Below are 20,599 nucleotides of genomic sequence, written 5' to 3' on the forward strand. Positions count from 1 at the left end.
CCTAGTCACACCCTGACCTAACCAACATAGAGAATAAAAAGGCTCTCTATGGTCAGGTTAGATTACAGTACCCCCCCCCCCCCCCCCCCCCCCCCCAAAGATGCGGACTCCGGGCCGCAAAACCTGAAACCAACTGGAGAGGGTAGGGGGGGGTGACTAGTGTCGGTGGCGGCTCTGGTGCGGGTCTTTGCCCCCGCCCAGACCACGGGTCCGGCCATGGAGCAGGGTAGAATGCCGTGCCTGGACTGGGCACCGGCGCAGAGGAAGGCTCCGGCCTTGGAGCAGGACTGGGGAGGCGCACTGGAGGCCTGGTGCGTGGAGCCGGCACAGGTTGCACTGGACTGGTGACACGCACTTCAGGGCGAGTGCGAGCAGCAGGCACAGGACGTACCGGACTGGGGAGGCGTACTGGAGGCCTGATGCGTAGAGCCGGCACAAATTGTACCGGAAGGGTGACACACTTCGCACAGCGAGTGCGGGGAGCTGGCGCAGGACGTACTGGGCTGTGGAGGCGCACTGGAGACCTGGTGCGTAGAGCCAGCACACATGGTACCGGACAGATGACACGCTCCTCAAGGCGAGTGCGGAGAGCTGGCACAGGACGTACAGGGCTGTGGAGACGTACTGGAGACCTGGTGCGTGGAGCCGGCACAGTTTTTACCAGACTGCTAGCACGCTCCTCAGGACGAGTACGGAGAGCTGACTCAGGTGGCATCAAACAGATAACACGCTCCTTAGGGTGAATGTCGTGCATCATACACCAACACAACAACTCTCTAATTTCACTCTCCTCCAATTTCTCCATCTTCTCCCAGACCAGCTCTGGTTCACTCCTTGGCTCTGCCGACCACCCCATGTCCCCCCCCCCCCACAAATCGGACGATTTCTTGGGCTTTCTTTGTGGCCGAAAACCCCGGCGTCGTCGCTGTCCTCCCTCCTCTCCTTGCGTCCGCCGCAAAGGAAGGCTATCCTGTCCTGCCATGATTTCCTCCCAAGTCCAGGATCCCTTCCCATCCAAGATCTCCTCCCAAGTCCAGGACACCTTCTCCTCCTGGGCACGCTGCTTGGTCCTGTTGTGGTGGAATCTTCTGTCACGATCGTCGTAAGAACATTCGGACCAAAGCGCAGCGTGATATGGGTTCCACATATTTATTGAAGTGAAACGCACAAAACAATAAAGAACAAACGAAACGTGATGACAATGAAGTGCTCACAGGCAACTACACATAAACAAGATCCCACAAAACACAGTGGGGAAATGGCTGCCTAAATATGACCCCCAATCAAAGACAACGATAACCAGCTACCTCTGACTGGGAACCATACCAGGCCAACATAGAAATAAACAACCTAGATCACCCACCCTAGTCACACCCCGACCTAACCAACATAGAGAATAACAAGGCTCTCTATGGTCAGGGCGTGACATAAGCACTGAACACAAGTAGTCTAGACTCTAGCTAACCACCATATACTACAATATCCACACAAGCCTCTAGCCAGCCAGCCATATATCATTAGTTTGAAGATTATAAATATTAGGCTATATTCTAAAGTTATTATTTAAGAGCATTGAAGATGAATCACAATCAGTAAAAAAAAATTATCTAGCTAGCTAAATAGTAGATTTCCATCAATCATCAACATCAATGATCCCTAGTTGTACAGCGGTCTAAGGCACTGCGTTTCAGTGCTAGAGGCGTCAATACAGACACCTTAGTTTGAATCCAGGCTGTATCACAACCGACCGTGATTGGGAATCCCACAGGGTGGCGCACAATTGGCCCAGTGTCGTCGTTGTAAATAAAAATTGGTTCTTAACTGACTTGCCTAGTTAAATAAAGGTTAAATTTTTCTTAACTTAAAAATCAGCTGATACCTTTTTTCAGATGTCAATCATGTCTTTTGGAGGCACTAGCTTGCTTACAGTTTGTGACGAGTGAGTGTGTTGCAGAAATAAACAGGCCTATGCTGAAAACATTGAAAATGTTCGCTACCGAGGCAGTTAGTAGTCTATGTTATGAAGTTCAAGACATGAATGATAAAAGTCCATTTATATTTTTCAAGGGGGGGGGGCTTTTTTCATTTTGAGCACTTTCTCCCTGAAAGGTCTGTACACCGCCCTGCATTTCACTGTAAGAAAACTTGAAATGAATAAGGAAAATTTAAAAAACAAAACAAATGATGATAATAATAAATGAACAGAAAAAAGCAGGGGACCAGATCAGATGAGCAGGGTGTTGCGTTTCCTTGCTGAGACGTTACGTGCATCAACCAATGATTGGCTGCGACAACATCGACTGTGCAGTCGGGCACCAGATTAGCATAAAATGCGGTTAGCTGATATGTAAAATACCGACCATGTGTTGTAAACTCTGGTATTCGTCAGCAACGTCTGAGCAGGGGAAACACGACCTGTCAAATCACTTTCAAGAACTCTTAACCTTCGTCAGTCTCTCACCCTCACAGAGGCGTGTCCGTAAGGGAGGGTGAGGAGGTGGTGGCCATAAAAATTACATTTGACTAAAATAAATGTATTGATAAAACTCAGATTTTGTTTGACAACATTTAGTCAATAAAGATTTGTCATCTAATAAAAGTTCAATTGTAAAAAGTTTCATGTCTGACTCAAAATATAGATGTACTTTTCTTCTCCATGGATGAGTTGGCCTCGTTGCACTCCTGGTACTCTGTTGTCGCCGCCAGCATCTGACACCCATCACAGTCCAGCTCAGAGCACCTAATGTTGGGGGAGGTATGGAGGCTTCCCCGATGACTGATCCTCAGCAACCGGATGGCTATCAGGTAAAAGATCTCACACACGTTGAGCACTATACACACAGCCGACGCTCCTACCATGAAGTAGGTAAACACCCTCTTCTCTGTGGGCCGGCCGATGTAGCAATCCACCTGGTTAGGACAAGGCCAGAGGTCGCAAATGACGCGGCGCGGCAGGTCAAAGTTGTTGTAGATGAGATGCAGGAGGTAGAGGAACGCCACCTCGATGGCCGTCTTGAAGAAGAGGCTGAGGAGATATGTCCACCAGAGTCCTCCGTGCTTCTGTCCTGTGTTGTCGTAGAGACGGGCGTTTTCACCATGTGTGATGCGGTACTTGCGTTCGCGTTCCTCACGGTACGCCACGTGCATCACGACCATGAAGGTGGGACAGGTGACGAAGATGAGCTGGATTGCCCAGATCCTGGTGTGGGAGAAAGGAAAGAAGTGGTCGTAACAGGCGTTGGCGCAGCCGGGTTGACGGGTGTTGCAGTCAAAGTCTTTCTGGTCCTCACTAAAGACGCGTTCTGCGGCCACGACAAAGACCATGACGCGAAACACGAAGACCACCGCGAGCCAGATACGTCCAAACGCGGTAGAGTATTTATTGACCCCGCTAAGCAGCGCCTCGAACGTCTTCCAGTCCATGGTGAGATCGGAGTGGGATCCCCTTCTTTCACCGTTGAACTTTCACCCGGCTGTGTGGATGAGCTTCTGTCTTTGGACTTGAAGCTGGAGGAAGAAGAGAAAGTGATTCATTAATAAGTGTATGAATAACGGTTGAACAACCAGGGTATGTATGAATTGAGCCAGTCCATCCTCCATTTCAGGGAAAGGGATCTACTTAAAATCAAGTTGCAGACCCCTTGACATCGTCTAACACTGGCATCGCCATCGCCTAACACTGGCATCGCCAACGCCTAACACGGGCATCGCCAATGCCTAACACTGGCATCGCCATCGCCTAACACTGGCATCGCCATCGCCTAACACTGGCATCGCCAACGCCTAACACTGGCATCGCCATCGCCTAACACTGGCATCGCCATCGCCTAACACTGGCATCGCCATCGCCTAACACTGGTATCGCCATCGCCTAACACTGGCATCGCCAACGCCTAACACTGGCATCGCCATCGCCTAACACTGGCATCGCCATCGCCTAACACTGGCATCGCAAATGCCTAACACTGGCATCGCCATCGCCTAACACTGGCATCGCCAACGCCTAACACTGGCATCGCCATCGCCTAACACTGGCATCGCCATCGCCTAACACTGGCATCGCCATCGCCTAACACTGGCATCGCCAACGCCTAACACTGGCATCGCCATCGCCTAACACTGGCATCGCCAACGCCTAACACTGGCATCGCCATCGCCCTACTGGAAGGCTACAGAATGATAGGTAATAGAGCTACAAACAGGAAACATCTACCAGCTGAACAACATATAATAAAACTCTTCAATTTTACGGAGAAATACATTTCTTCAGGGTGTTAAAGTATTTTTCTTTTGAAAGATCTGTTCACAGCCTTTTATTTAGACTCTGATCAAACTTTTCATCCAAATCTCCCTGCGACTCTCTCTTCACCTTCTGAAGCTGTTTGCTTAAAGGCGTGGGGTTCTTTGAAGAAAGGCGGCTTTAATATCTGATCAAAACACTGTTTGCCTTCCATCAAGAGTCTAATGCTCACAAAATCATTTTTTTTTTTGTTATTGTGGGATTTCATAGGAGAACATCTTGAGCAAAGTAATGTCTTATGAAAACAGTGGAATCATGTTCAAATAACAGGTAGAGTATATGATAGATTACTTGTTGCTGAATACACATCATTTTGAGGCAAAAGTATTTCGTATCACGAGTACAGATGGATTATTAGTCAAGTCGTACTTACAGTTGTTTCAGATCGCTAGGCTGATTGATGCTCAATCCATTTTAGCTTGTCCTTCTCTCTGTTCAAAGCTTGTCCGTCTCACTGTTCAAAGCTTGTCCGTCTCTCTGTTCAAAGCTTGTCCGTCTCTCTGTTCAAAGCTTGTCCGTCTCTCTGTTCAAAGCTTGTCCGTCTCTCTGTTCAAAGCTTGTCCGTCTCTCTGTTCAAAGCTTGTCCGTCGCTCTGTTCAAAGCTTGTCCGTCTCTCTGTTCAAAGCTTGTCCGTCTCTCTGTTCAAAGCTTGTCCGTCTCTCTGTTCAAAGCTTGTCCGTCTCTCTGTTCAAAGCTTGTCCGTCTCTCTGTTCAAAGCTTGTCCGTCTCTCTGTTCAAAGATTGTCCGTCTCTCTGTTCAAAGCTTGTCCGTCTCTCTGTTCAAAGCTTGTCCGTCTCTCTGTTCAACTTTGCCTCAGTCTGATTTGACTATTGAATGGCAGGGCAGAACAAAATGGCTGCACTACTGTAAGTCTGGACATGATGATTTAGCCACACTCTGGAGGTGTGGTCAAGATTTGGAATCAGTGCTGGGGTTTTTTGTTTTCTCCCTCCACTGGCCAGTTAGTGATGCAATACCCTTGTTAAAATCAACATTGGAGTTGTCATGGTGACTAAGTGTTCCCACCAGGTGCCTCTGGTATCGGTAAACACCCCAGGTCCACACAGATGAGTATGGTTTGGTACCACTCCATGTCTGCCTAGTCACCCTCATTTATCCGGCACTGCCACAGATTCCCGAGATAAACGCTGATCCTTTATTTGCATGGAGAGCTGGACCTATGGTACAGAGGTATCGGGATGTAGACCTAGAGCACTCGTCTCACTGATACGGTGACTACTAGTGTTTGTAGTATTTGTTGTTGATTCATATTTATAGATACTCAAACACTGAACATTTGGTGTTCGTGCCCATTCAGCAAATGTACATGTATATTTGATTCATTTAACAGACACTCTTTATCTAGACTAGACAGTTCATTTAGCTATAGAACGTGTCACCTCTCACCACCACATCACACAGCTGTACAGCTAGTCCCACTGCCGAGGCTGATGGGACTTTTAGTCATGCCGGATGTGACTGTGATCAGATAATTTAGGAGGGGTCATTTTAATGTAGATAGACTGTACTATCACCCCTGCTTACTGACCACTCCCAACCTATTACTGCCAACCTGTAGAATTAACTACTATTTAATTCATTTCATTATCAAGGTGTGTCATTTTGTGGTTCTCTTTCATTGCAGAAAACCCCCCACTTTGATCTCATCAGGTGTTTGCAAGCTGCATGCTACATGGAATTAACTTTGTTACATAAAGGTTCATGTGAATGTTTTAAGAGTGACTCTTGAACAAACTTAATTCAAAATGTAGGGGTAGCCTAGCCTAGTGGTTAGAGCGTTGGGTCAGTAACCCGAAAGGTTGCTATATCGAATCCCCGAGCTGACAAGGTAAAAATCTGTTGTTGGGCGGAACTGTTCCTAGGCCGTCATTGTAAATAAGAATTTGTTCTTAACTGACTTGCCTGGTTAAATAAAGGTAAAATATGTGATCGATTTAATACTACTCAATTCAATACCTTCTAGTGGAACACTGCTGCATCTCCTGTTGTGCTAGCATGCTGTATGTACTGTAAAATGGCAGAGAAATGGTTGCTGGAATGAATAAGAAGAGGCTTTGGATCCGATCTGATTTACTATCAGTTCTGTGTTCAATGGACTTTACTTTTTAAGTTGAAAATCATCATGATATTTTAGTTGAAATTTAAAAGAAACATTTTATATTTATAGAAAATACAACAACAAAAATATAATAGATCATAATAAAATATGGTTTTTATTTCAAATGACAAGCAGACTACAATCATCAGGCTTGAAATTATATTACATATATCAATAACTGAACAAGACTAGAAATAAATGTACATTTCATGAAATGAAAACGTTTAACAAAAAAAACAGATGGCATGTCATTCTCTATTTAATCATGACTAAACATGTACACAATAGTTTCCCATTTTGGCAGTGACTTTGTAAACAACATTTTGGAGTATCAGACCCATATACTCACACTGAACAGTATATGTGGCCCTTGCCTTGACACAGACACGACAGGATGTTGTAGTCTTTCCGTAGGCGTTTCTTCAAAGACCTGTACTATCTACTAACTACTACTAGACTTACTAAAACACAACGGATCAACTAATCATCAATGCCTTGATGCAACTAATCAGGTATTAATACTGGGCTTGAACGGAAAGCCTGTACAAGTTATTGGCATCTCCAGGACCAGAATTAAATCAAGAGACAGTCACACTGTAACCCGGAGCAGGGCCCTCTCTCTTACCCACTCCGCCATCCCCGTCAGCCATATTCATCTTCTTCAGTTCAGACTGCTTGAATACAGAGGTATCTTTCTCTGTCAGGGGTATGGTAGCTGGCATGGTAAACTGGGGACTCTCCCTGATGGCACGGGGTCCTCCACCGCCAATACACTCCCTGCACTTCTTCCCCAGCAGGTAGAGGATCTCACACAGGGTCAAGAGTATACACACCAAACTTATCACCACCATGAAGACCGTGAACACTCGCTTCTCTGTTGGCCTGGGGAGCAGACAATAAAAGATGAGCTTCGTGAAATAGTACAGGTTGTTCAAAAATAACAAAGCATTGTATTCACATACTGGTTTAGCTCACGCCGTTCCACACCTCAACAAGTGCAGCATTTGTGATACTTAGCACTCAAGAGATTCTCCTGATGGTCTCACATGGTCAGCAGAACCGCAGGGCCATGGCAATGATCAGTGCAAAGTGTGCTCTGTTTGTAATAATAGTAATAATAATAGCAATACCTGGCAATAAAGCAGTCCACCTCATTGGGACAGGGGTCCTCTGAGCACTTCACCACCAGCGGGAAGAAGTACGCCTCGTAGATGTAAAACAGCAGAAAGATGAACACGCCGTCCACCGCCATCTTGAACAGCAGACTGAAGAGGTAGGTCCACCACAGGCCGCCGCGCTTCTTCCCCGTATTGTCATACAGACGGGTGCATCCCTCGCCGTGCTTCAGACAGTGTTTCCGCTCTCGCTCATCTCTGTACGCGACATGGAGGACGACCAGGAGCGAGGGACAGGTGACGAAGATGAGTTGGAGTGCCCAGAGCCGGCTGTGGGAGACAGGGAAGAAGTGGTCGTAACAGACGTTGTGGCAGCCAGGTTGGCGGGTGTTGCAGTCGAAGTCTTTCTGCTCGTCACCCCACACTTTCTCCGCAGCCACGACGAAGACCATGAGTCTGAAGATGAAGACGACGGAGAGCCAGATACGACCGAACACCGTGGAGTACTTATTGACCCCGCTAAGCAGGCCCTGCAAAAACGCCCAGTTCATAGTGGAGGTACAAGTTGTAGAAGAAGTAGTAGTAGAAGTTCAGTTCAGCCTCCAACAGGCCCCTCTTGTCTCAACCGCCTCTCGTTCCCAGTGGGATTCTAAAATAAATACTCAACTGCACTCTGGAAAGGTGGGTCTTTAATAAGACTTACTCAGCTTGGTTGGCACAAGAGGGGAGGATGTACTGCATGCCCATACTGAGTGCACTAGCTAGGTAAACATAGCCGCAACACCCTCAGCTCAGTGTTTGAGTAGATTAGGGAGTGGCTGACAACTTATTATTCAACTTTTACCATAGAGAGAAGGAGACTGATTCAAACCACAAAAAGGAGAGAGAGAGAGAGAGAGAGAGAGAGAGAGAGAGAGAGAGAGAGAGAGAGAGAGAGAGAGAGAGAGAGAGAGAGAGAGAGAGAAATATATATTTTCCTTGCAATAGTGAAGGTGTAAACTTAGCAAAATAAAGTCTGAACAGTATATTTGACAGCTAACATCAAATTGTAAAAAAAAAAAAATCTAGCATAAACCTGAGAAAATGAACAGCAAAAAGAAGTGGTTTGATGAAGAGTGTAAAACAACCCGCCCTAAAATTTGTGAAACCAACCAAACACACAGAGACCCCGAAAACAAGAACATACACCTTCACTATGTAATGTAAGTGCCTTAATGTGTTTGGACCCCAGGAAGAGTAGCTGCTGCCCTGATAAATACAAATGGCGAAACACTAAAACAGTACAGAAATACACTAAGAAATAAGAAGAATGAAATGATAAGATAAACTGCCCACAAATTCAAGTTGACTACACTCAAACTCTTCAATAGTATCCTCAGCTCTGGCATCTTACCCAATATTTGGAACCAAGGTCTCATCACCCCGATCCACAAAAGCGGAGACAAATTTGACCCCCATAATTTACCACGGAATCTATGTCAACAGTAACCTCATCAACGGCAGACTCCAACATTTCCTCAGTGAAAATTATGTCCTGAGCAAATGTCAAATTGGCTTCTTATTAAAATACCACAGACTACGTGTAAATCCTGCATACTCTAATTGACAAACAAACAAAACAAAAGCAAAGTCTTCTCATGCTTTGTTGAGGGTCTGCTATATAAACTGATGAAAAGCAGTGTTAGGGGGAAAAACCTACGCAATTATAAAATCAATGTTCACAAACAAGTGTGAGGTCAAAATTGGCAATAAACACACAGATTTCTTCCATCAGGGCCGGGGGGGGGGGGGGGGGGGGGGGGGGGGGGGGGGGAGTGAGGCAGGGAAACAGCATGAGCCCCACTCTCTTCAACATTTGTATCAATGAATTGGCACTAGAACAGTATGCAGCACAAGGACTCACTCTAGCGGGCTCGGAAATCAAATGTCTACTGTTTGGAGATGATCTAGTGCTTCTATCCCCAGCCACGGAGGGTCTACAGCAGAACCTAGATCTTCTGCACAGATTCTGTTAGACCTGGGCCCTGACAGTGAATCTCAGTAATGGTGTGCAAAAAAAGGTCCAGATGCCAGGACCACAAACATAAAATCGACCTAGAACCATTGCCGTAGACCACACAAAGAAGTACACATACCTCGGCCTAAACATCAGCGCCACCGGTAACTTCCACAAGGCTGTGAACGATCTGAGAGACAAGGCAAGAAGGGCCTTCTATGCCATCAAAAGGAATATAAAATTTGACATACCAATTAGGATCTGGCAAAAAAATACTTGAATCATTTATAAACCCATTGCCCTCAATGGTTGTGAGGTCTTGGGTCACCAACCAATAATTCACAAAATGGGACAAACACCAAATTGAGAAAACTGCAAAACTATTGTCTGTGTACAACGTAAAACACCAAATAATGCATGCAGAGCAGAATTAGGCCGATACCCACTAATTATCGAAAACCAGAAAAGCGATTCCCAAACCTTCCATAACAAAGCCATCACCTACAGAGAAATGAACCTGGAGAAGAGCCCCCGAAGCAAGCTGTTCCTGGGGCCCTGTTCACTAACAGACCCCACAGAGCCCCAGGACAGCAACACAATTAGACCCAACTAAATCATCTGAAAACTAAAATATAATTACTTGACACATTGGAAAGATTTAACCAAAAAACAGAGCAAAGTAGAATTATATTTGGCCCTAAACAGAGAGTACACAGTACCTGACCACTGTGACTAATACAAAATTAAGGAAATCTTTGACTATGTTCAGACTTAGTGAGTATAGCCTTGCTATTGAGAGAAGTCGCCGTAGACAGACCTGGCTCTCAAGAGAAGACAGGATATGTGTCCACTGCCCACAAAATGAGGTGGAAACCGAGCTGCACTTTCTAACATCCTGACCGGATGCCACAAGAAAAGGTCAACCAGGGGGTCAGAAACACCAATGTAAATATAACCTATATGTATCTGCCTATTTACCCCCCCCGCCCCTCCATCATTCTTCCATTCTACTATTTTAACATCATAATGTCATATTTTGATATATCATATAAATATCATATAAATGTTGTTATTTTCTTCAAACTTTTAGCGTAATGTTGTCTCTGTGCTGCTGTGCTGTTTGTTGCTACTTGGCTACCTGCCAAACCTTTCTATTTTCACATTTAATAACCGTTTACCAACGTCTTCGTTTTTTTCCTCGCACAACTTCCTTCATTAAACTTTTTCACTCCGGATGCTTTTTCTCGGGCTTTGAGGTCTCCTTCTTCACCGTAGCACACGTCACACTTCCGCATTGTCTCCGTGCTGTTGCTTTCTACTTGGCTACCTGCCAAATCATTTGTTTTTACTTTTAATAACTGTTTAATCAAACTTAATCAAACTTTTTTCACCCCGGACGCTTTACCCGTCCATGGTTCTCCAGGACCTCCACTAGCCGAAAATGCTAAGTAGTAACATTAAACACTATGCCATCTATATGCAGTCGCTGCACTCATAATATACAGGATAACTATTGCCTTGTGGTGAGGATAGCTGTGCTGCAAGCCCAGCTTCAGATGCAATCGTTATGCAGGGAATTTTAAGTGTAGGAAAGGATGAAACAGCGTCTGTGCCACCAGTAAGTACAGATAGTAACGTTAGTATAAATCCCCCCGCACAGTCCCCGCAGCAGGACAACTTTCTCATGGCTTCTGGAGGGAAATGCTGTAGGAATGCTCAACCGGTGTCACTCATTCAGCCGACAGAAACATAACAGGTTCTCCCCATTAAGCAACGAGTCGGAGTCAGAGGCCGAGCCTTCTCAGGTCTCTCCTCCACCCTTTACGGGGTCTGAGACACCGAAGCCTCCCACCATTAGCTCTGACAAATTGAAAAACCTAGTCATTGGCGACTCCATTACCCGCCGCAATATTAGACTTAAAAAATAATCAACCGGCGATCATTCACTGTTTACCAGGGAGCAGGGCTACCGATGTAAAGGCTAATCTGAAGAGGGTGCTGGCTAAGGCTAAAACTGGCGATCTTAGATATTGGGATATTGTTACCGTATATAGGGATATTGTTATATAGGGATATTGTTATCAATGTCAGCACCAATGATGTTAGGATTAAACAGTCAGACGTCTGTCGGCATCGAGGAATTGTCTCTGGTCCCCAGAGAGCTCTATACCAGAGTCTCACAACTCAATCGCTGGTTGAAAACTGTTTTCTGCCCCTACCAAAATATATAATTTGTAGATAATTGGCCCTCTTTCTGGGACTCACCCACAAACAGGACCAAGCCTGGCCTGATGCGGAGTGACGGGACTCCATCCTAGCTGGAGGGGTGCTCTCTTATCTATCAACATAGACAGGGCTGTAACTCCTCTATCTCCACAATGAGATAGCCTGCTGCCTGGCCTGCACCCTGTTAGCCAGCCTACCAGCTTTGTGGAGTCTGCCACTAGCACAGTCAGTGTAGTCAGCTCAGCTATCCCCATGGAGACCGTATCTGTGACACAATCTAGGTTGGGCAGAACTATACATAGCAGTTTTGGCCTTAGCAATCTCACTGGAATGAAGGCCTCCTTTCCTGTTATTATTGTGATTGCTCACATCTCAAAATAGGGCTACTTAATGTTAGATGCCTCACTTCCAAGGCACTGATAATAATCTTGATGTGATTGGCCTGACTGAAACATGGCTCAAGACTGAGTCATTTATTGTGTTAAATTAGGCCTGTCTTCCTGGTTACACTAGTGACCATATCCCCCACTCGTTCCGCAAAGGCAGAGATGTTGCTAACATGTACGACAGAACATTTTCAATTTACCCCTGCCAAAATGACTGTGTTTTCAAATGTCTGAGCATCTAGTCATGAAATCCCACCCTGATCTGTTTCACCTGTCTTTGTGATTGTCTCCACCCCCCTCCAGGTGTCGCTCATCTTCCCCATTAACCCCTGTGTTTTTATACCTGTCTTCTCTGTTTGTCTGTTGCCAGTTCGTCTTGTTTGTTCAATTCAACCAACTTTTTTGTGTCTCAGCTCCTGTTTTTTCCTCAGTTTCTCTTTTCTCGTCCTCCTGGTTTTGACCCTTGCCTGTCTTGACTCCGAGCCCGCCTGCCTGACCACTCTGCCTGACCCTGACCCTGAACCTGCCGACCTGTACCTTTGCCCTCCTCTGGATTACCGACCTCTGCCTTACCCTGAGCCTGCCTGCCTGTCCTGACTCTGAGCCCGCCTGCCTGACCACTCTGCCTGCCCCTGACCCTGAACCTGCCGACCTGTACCTTTGCCCTCCTCTGGATTACCGACCTCTGCCTTACCCTGACCCTGCCTGCCGCCCGGTACCGTTGCCCCACCTCTGGTTTACTGACCCCTGCCTGCCCCTGACCCTGCCTGCCGCCCGGTACCGTTGCCCCACCTCTGGTTTACTGACCCCTGCCTGACCCTGCCTGCCGCCCGGTACCGTTGCCCCACCTCTGGTTTACTGACCTCTGCCTGACCCTGACTGCCGCCCGGTACCGTTGCCCCACCTCTGGTTTACTGACCTCTGCCTGACCCTGACCCTGCCTGCCGCCCGGTACCGTTGCCCCACTTCTGGTTTACTGACCCCTGCCTTACCCTGACCCTGCCTGCCGCCCGGTACCGTTGCCCCACCTCTGGTTTACTGACCCCTGCCTTACCCTGACCCTGCCTGCCGCCCGGTACCGTTGCCCCACCTCTGGTTTACTGACCCCTGCCTTACCCTGACCCTGCCTGCCGCCCGGTACCGTTGCCCCACCTCTGGTTTACTGACCCCTGCCTTACCCTGACCCTGCCTGCCGCCCGGTACCGTTGCCCCACCTCTGGTTTACTGACCCCTGCCTTACCCTGACCCTGCCTGCCGCCCGGTACCGTTGCCCCACCTCTGGTTTACTGACCCCTGCCTTACCCTGACCCTGCCTGCCGCCCGGTACCGTTGCCCCACCTCTGGTTTACTGACCCCTGCCTTACCCTGACCCTGCCTGCCGCCCGGTACCGTTGCCCCACCTCTGGTTTACTGACCCCTGCCTTACCCTGACCCTGCCTGCCGCCCGGTACCGTTGCCCCACCTCTGGTTTACTGACCCCTGCCTTACCCTGACCCTGCCTGCCGCCCGGTACCGTTGCCCCACCTCTGGTTTACTGACCCCTGCCTGCCTTGAGCTGTTGATTGCCTGCCCTTGTTGAAATAGTAAACTATTGTTTATTCGAATGGTCTGTATCTGGGTCTTACCTTCCTACCTGATATCAACCAACTCAATCACTTTTTATAGCTACTGTTTACAGGCCTCCTGGGCCGTATACAGCGTTCCTCACTGAGTTCCCCAAATTCCTATCGGACCTTGTAGTCATGGCAGATAAATATTCAAATTTTTTGGTGACTTTAATATTCACATGGAAAAGTCCATAGACCCATCATCAACTCAGTGGGTTTTGTCCCTAATGTCTCAGAGGCCAAAACATGTGATCACGTTACTCCAGTGGTAATCTAAAAAGCATTACATGGGCTCCTCTTACCTACCTCTCCGATTTGGTTCTGCCGTACATACACAACCGTACAAAAGTTTGGGGTCACTTAGAAATGTCCTTGTTTTTCAAAGAAAAGCAAATGTTTTGTCCATTAAAATAACATCAAATTGATCAGAAATACAGTGTAGACATTGTTAATGTTGTAAATGACTACTGTAGCTGAAAACGGCTGATTTTTAATGGAATATCTACATAGGCGTACAGAGGCCCATTATCAGCAACCACCACTCCTGTGTTCCAATGGCATGTTGTATTTGCTAATCCAAGTTTATCATTTTAAAAGGCTAATTGATCATTAGAAAACCATATTGCAATTATGTTAGCACAGCTGAGAACTGTTGTTCTGATTAAAGAAGCAATAAAACTGTCCTTCTTTAGACTAGTTGAGTATCTGGAACATCAGCATTTGTGGTTTCGATTCCAGGCTCAAAATGGCCAGAAACAAAGAACTTTCTTATGAAACTCGTCAGTCTATTCTTGTTCTAAGAAATGAAAGCTATTCCATGCGAGAAATTGCCAAGAAACTGAAGATCTCGTACAAAGCTGTGTACTACTCCCTTCACAGAGCAGTGCAAACTGGCTCTAACCAGAATAGAAAGAGGAGTGGGAGGCCCTGGTGCACAACTGAGCAAGAGGACAAGTACATTAGAGTGTCTAGTTTTGAGTAACAGACGCCTCACAAGTCCTCAACTGGCAGCTTCATTAAATAGTACCCGGCAAAACACCAGTCTCAACGTCAACAGTGAAGAGGCGATCCCGGGATGCTGGACTTCTAGGCAGAGTTGCAAATAAAAAGCCATATCTCAGACTGGCCAATAAAAAGAAAAGATTAAGATGGGCAAAATAACACAGACACTGTGTTGCCTCTTCACAGTTGACGTTGAGACTGGCTCAGGGTCAGTCGTAAGGCAGAGTGGTCAGGCAGGCGGGCTCGGAGTCAGGACAGGCAAGGGTCACAAGACGCGGGTCTCCTTATTGTCCCTAGAATTTCTAAGCAAACAGCTGGAGGCAGGGCTTTCTCCAATAAAGCTCAATTTTTATGGAATGGTCTGCCTATTGTAAGAATATTATAAGATACTGTAAATACACAACGCAGAGGACTAGAGGTCAAGAGGGCTAGAGAGCATTGGAACTAGTGTTTTTCAGGTCAACATCGGTTTAGGATCTGTGTAGGAATTCCAGTCTGGGACTCAAAGCTACATGTGGCAAGTTCTCATTGGTCCAAATTGTCTACAGTATACATTGAGCCTGAAACCGGATACTTGGTATTTGGCGATTGGCCCAATTTTATTGCAAGGAATTCTAATTGGTCAACCACAGGCTAGGCTTGGGTATAAAGTACATCCTGTCTCTTTGTTCAGTGGAGAAAACACAGGAAGACACTGATCGACCATCTACTTTCCAGCATAACAACTATGATTTGTTCTCTTCTAATATATTTTTCTCCCCCTGATTTGCTTTGGGGTCTGTGTTATTGAAGAATAACATCAACTGCTAAACACTATCTATGTGAAAGACACAGACTCGTTCTCAACCTTTAAGTCTTTACTGAAGACTCATCTTTTCAGTGGGTCCTATGATTGAGTGTATATGATTGAGTGTAGTCTGGCCCAGGAGTGCGAAGGTGAACGACAAGGCACTGGAGCGACGAACTGCCCTTGCTGTCTCTGCCTGGCCGGCTCCCCTCTCTCCACTGGGATTCTCTGCCTCTGACCCTATTATGGGGGCTGAGTCACTGGCTTACTGGTCCTCTCCCATGCGTCCCTAGGAGGGGTACGTCCCTTGAGTGGGTTGAGTCAGATGTGATCATGGCGCCCCCTCGGGCTCTTGCTGTGGAGAAGATCTTCGTGGGCTATACTCAGCCTTGTCTCAGGGTAGTAAGATTGTGGTCTGTTGATATCCATCTAGTGGTGTGGGGTTATATACTGTCTGGTTGGCCCTGTCTGTGGGTATCGTCGTACAGGGCCACCGTGTCCCCTGACCCCCCCCAAGTCTCAGCCTCCAGTATCTATGCTGCTATAGTCTATGTGCCGGGGGGCTAGGGTCAGTCTGTTATATCTGGTGTAATTCTCCTGTCTTATCTGGTGTCCTGTGTGAATTTAAGTATGCTCCCTCTAATTCTCTCTCTCTCCCTATCACCTTCCCCTCCCGGAGGACCTGAGCCCTAGGACCATGCCTCAGGACTACCTAGCCTGATGGCTCCTGGCTGTCCCCAGTCCACCGTTTCAACTGCTCCACCTGCTATGGAACCCTGACTTGTTCACCGGACGTAATACCTTGTCCCGGACCTGCTGTTTTTCGACTCTCTTTCTACCGCACCTGCTGTCTCGACCTCTGAATGCTAGGCTATGAAAAGCCAACTGACGTTTACTCCTGAGGTACTGACCTGTTGCACCCTCTACAACCCTGCTGGTCATCTATGAACGTTTGAACGTGACATCGGCTGATGTAAAAAGAGCTTTATAAATACATTTGATTGATTGAACATCTAACCTCGGGCTCCCGAGTGGCGCAGCGGTCTAAGGCACTGCATCTCAGTGCAAGAGGCGTCACTACAGTCCCTGGTTCGAATCCAGGCTGTATCACATCCGGCCGTGATTGGAAGTCCCATAGGGCGGCGCACAGTTGGCCCAGCGTCGTCCGGGTTTGGCCAGGGTAGGCCGACATTGTAAATAAGAATTTGTTCTTAACTGACTTGCCTAAATAAAGGTTAAATAAAAACATGTAAGAACGATCTGGCGTTAATGGCCATGTACTCTTATAATATCCACCCAGTACAGCCAGAAGAGGACTGGTCACCCCTCAGAGCCTGGTTCCTCTGGCCTACCCAGTACAGCCAGAAGAGGACTGGTCACCCCTCAGAGCCTGGTTCCTCTGGCCTACCCAGTACAGCCAGAAGAGGACTGGTCACCCCTCAGAGCCTGGTTCCTCTCTAGGTTTCTTCCTAGGTTCCTGCCTTTCTAGGGAGTTTTTCCTAGCCTTGGGGTTTTAGGCTGGTTTTCTGTACAGCACTTTGTGACATCGGCTGATGTAAAAATGGCTTTTATAAATAAATGTGATTGAAATTTGATTGATACTGATAATGTCTGATAGTTTTTGTTTAATTCGCTTTGCTGTTTTTTGTCGTTGTTTCATTTATTTATTTTACTTGCTTTGTAAACACGTTTCCCAATGAAGTCCATTTGAATTGAATCGAGAGAGAGGAAGTGAGAGAGAGGAAGTGAGAGAGATTTGTTGGGTCGGAGACCAAGAAGAATGCAACTTCAGCAAGGGCATGTTCATTTCAATGGTGTGTGTGTGTGTGTGTGTGTGTGTGTGTGTGTGTGTGTGTGTGTGTGTGTGTGTGTGTGTGTGTGTGTGTGTGTGTGTGTGTGTGTGTACGATGAGGTGAGGGCCCTTCAAAAAGCATTTGCACCCCTTGACTTTTTCCACATTTTGTTGTGTTGCAGCCTGAATTTAAAATGGATTAAACTGAGATTTGGTGTCAATGGCCTCCACACAATAACCCATAATGTCAAATTGGAAATATGTTTTGTTATATATTTTTTACAAATGAATAAAAAATGAAAAGCTGAAATGTCTTGAGTCAATAAGTATTTAACCCTTTGTTATGATAAGTTCAGGAGTAAAAATGTGCTTAACAAGTTACATAATAAGTTGCATGTACTCACTCTGTATGCAATAATAGTGTTTAACATGGTTTGTTCATGACTACGTCATCTCTTTACTCCACACATACAATTATCTGTAAGTCGAGCTGTGAATTTCAAACACAGATTCAACCACAAAGACCAGGGACTATTGGTAGATGGGTAAAAAAAAACGGACGTTGAATATCCCTTTGAGCATGGTGAAGTTATTAATTACACTTTGGATGGTGTATCAATACATCCAGTCACTACAAAGATACAGGTGTACCTCCTAACTCAGTTGCCGGAGAGGAAGGAAATTGCTCAGGGATTTCACCATGAGGCCAATGGTGACTTTAAAACAGTTAAAGAGTTTAATGGCTGTGATAGAAGAAAACTGAGGATGAATCAACAACATTGTAGTTACTCCACAATACTAACCTAAATGACAGAGTGAAAAGAAGGAAGCCTGTACAGAATACAAATATGCCAAAAGATGCATCCTGTTTTCAATAATGCATTTAATTAATACTGCAAAAAAATGTGGCAACATTGGAAACAGGAGACAAAGGGCTGTGACACAGAGTTGTGATTGGAGACAACTGAGGATGGATCAAAAACATTGTCGCCAATGGTGACTTTATAACAGTTACATAGTTTAATGGCTATGATAGTTTTCTCCTAAGGCTTGATCAACACCATTGTAGTTACTACACAATACTAACCTAAATGACAGAGTGAAAAGAAGAAAGCCTGTACAGAATATAAATAATCCAAAACATGTAACTTGTTTGCAACAAGGCACTACTGTAATACTGCAAAAAAATGTGGCAACGCAATTCACTTTTCGCCCTGAATACCAAATGTTATGTTTGGGGCAAATCCAATAAAACACATTACTGAGTACCACTCTAAATATTTTCAAGCATATTGGTGGCTGCTTCTAATCGTTAAGGACTGGGGAGTTTTTCAGGATAAAAAAGAAACAGAATGGAGTTAATCACAGGCAAAATCCTAGAGGAAAACTTGGTTCAGTTTGCTTTCCACCAGACACTGGGAGATGAATTCACCTTAAATCTACTTGAAAAGCTTTGGCAAGACCTGAGAATGGTTTTCGAGCAATGATCAGCAACCAATTTGACAGAGCTTGAAGAATTTTGTAAAGAATAATGGGCAAATGTTGCACAATCTAGGTGTGGAAAGCTCTTAGAGACTTACCCAGAAACACTCACAGCTGTAATCGCTGCTAAAAGGTGCTTCTACAGTATTGACTCATGGGTGTGAATACATACAGTATCAGTCAAACGTTTGGACACAGCTTTGCACACTCTTGGAATTCTGTCAACCAGCTTCATGATGTAGTCACCTGGAATGCATTTGAATTAACAGGTGTGCCTTCTTAAAAAGTTAATTTGTGGAATTTGTTTCCTTCTTAATGCATTTGAGCCAATCAGTTGTGTTGTGACAAGGTAGGGGTGGTATACAGAAGATAGCCCTATTTGGTAAAAGACCAAGTCCATATTACGTCAAGAACAGCTCAAATAAGCAAAGAGAAACGACAGGCCATTATTACTTTAAGACATTAAGGTCAGTCAATCTGGAACATTTCAAGAACTTTGAATGTTTCTTCAAGTGCAGTCACAAAAACCATCAAGTGCTATAATGAAACTGGCTCTCATGAGGACCGCCACAGGAATGGAAGACCCAGAATTACCTCTGCTGCAGAGCGTTTCATTAGAGTTAACTGCACCTCAGATTGCAGCCCCCAAAAAATGCTTCACAGTGTTCAAATAAGATATATCTCAACATCAACTGTTCAGAGGAGAGTGTGTGAATCAGGCCTTCATGGTTGAATTGCTGCAAAGAAACCACTACTAAAAGGCACCAATAAGAAGAAAAGACTTGCTTGAGCCAATAAACATAAGCAATGGACTGGTGGAAATCTGTCCTTTGGTCTGATTTGGTCCTTTGGTCAAGCTTCTTTTTTTAAATTATTTTTTTATTTAACCTTTACTTATTTACAATGACGGCCTACCGGGGAACAGTGCCTAAACTGCCTTGTTTAGGGGCAGAACGACATATTTTCCCCCTTGTCAGCTCGGGGATTCGATCCAGCAACTAGGCTACCTACCGCCCCAAAATGGTAACGTCTACACCTGCATTGCTTGCTGTTTGGGGTTTTAGGCTGGGTTTCTGTACAGCACTTTGTGACATCTGCTGATGTGAAAAAGGCTTTATAAATACATTTGATTGATTGATTAATGAGTCCAAATTTTTGATTTTTGGTTCCAACCGTCGTGTCTTTGTGAGACACTGAGCAAGTTGAACGGATGATCTCTGCATGTGTAATTTCCACTGTGAAGCATGGAGGAGGAGGTGCAATAGTGCTTTGCTGGTGACACTGTCAGTGAGATGGTTTGGGATGATTTGGACCACAGAGTGAAGGAAAACCAGCCAATAAGTGTTCAGCATATGTGGGAACTCCTCCAAGACTGTTGGAAAAGCATTCCAGGTGACTACCTCATGAAGCTGGTTGAGAGAATTTCAAGAGTGTGCAAAGCCATCATCAAGGCAAAGGGTGGCTACTTCGAAGTGTCTAAAACACTTTTTTGGGTTACTACATGATTCCATATGTGTTATTTCATAGTTTTGATATCTTCACTATTATTCTACATTGTAGAAAATAGTACAAATAAAAACCTTTGAATGAGTAGTTGTATCCAAACTTATGACTGACCTATATTTTCAGTAAAAACATGTTTTCACTTTGTGTGTAGATGTGTGAGAGAAAAATAAATGTCATCCTTTTTTTTTTTTTTTTTCAGGCTGTAACACAACAAAATGTGGAATACGTCAAGTGGTATGTATGAATACATTCTGATGGCGCTGTATCTTTCACTTGATGC

At 45.5% G+C, this 20,599-nt stretch overlaps 2 protein-coding genes across 2 annotated transcripts; both read right to left on the minus strand.

The window, feature by feature from the left end:
- Positions 1–2,628: 2,628 nt before the first annotated feature.
- On the minus strand, positions 2,629–3,423 carry LOC120027112 (gap junction beta-3 protein-like). The gene has a single exon (XM_038971951.1). It carries the CDS (start codon positions 3,421–3,423, stop codon positions 2,629–2,631), a length of 795 nt encoding a protein of 264 aa, XP_038827879.1.
- Positions 3,424–6,714: 3,291 nt separating this feature from the next.
- Positions 6,715–8,086, minus strand: LOC120027428 (gap junction beta-4 protein-like). Its single transcript, XM_038972360.1, has 2 exons — positions 7,551–8,086; positions 6,715–7,302 (listed from the first exon to the last, which is right to left on the minus strand). Exons 1-2 carry the CDS (start codon positions 8,084–8,086, stop codon positions 6,999–7,001), a joined length of 840 nt encoding a protein of 279 aa, XP_038828288.1. The 3' UTR covers positions 6,715–6,998.
- Between the last annotated feature and the right edge of the window lie 12,513 nt (positions 8,087–20,599).

The sequence above is a fragment of the Salvelinus namaycush genome, chromosome 32 (genome assembly GCF_016432855.1).
Source record: "Salvelinus namaycush isolate Seneca chromosome 32, SaNama_1.0, whole genome shotgun sequence".
NCBI classification, from domain to species: Eukaryota; Metazoa; Chordata; class Actinopteri; order Salmoniformes; family Salmonidae; genus Salvelinus; species Salvelinus namaycush.

Excerpts from the sequence above, each read along its gene's own strand:
- LOC120027112 (XM_038971951.1), bottom strand. The coding sequence starts at position 3,423 with ATGGACTGGAAGACGTTCGAGGCGCTGCTTAGCGGGGTCAATAAATAC.
- LOC120027428 (XM_038972360.1), bottom strand. The coding sequence starts at position 8,086 with ATGAACTGGGCGTTTTTGCAGGGCCTGCTTAGCGGGGTCAATAAGTAC. Across the intron at positions 7,303-7,550 it reads GTGGACTGCTTTATTGCCAG|GCCAACAGAGAAGCGAGTGT; the intron begins GTATTGCTATTA and ends TCTGCTCCCCAG.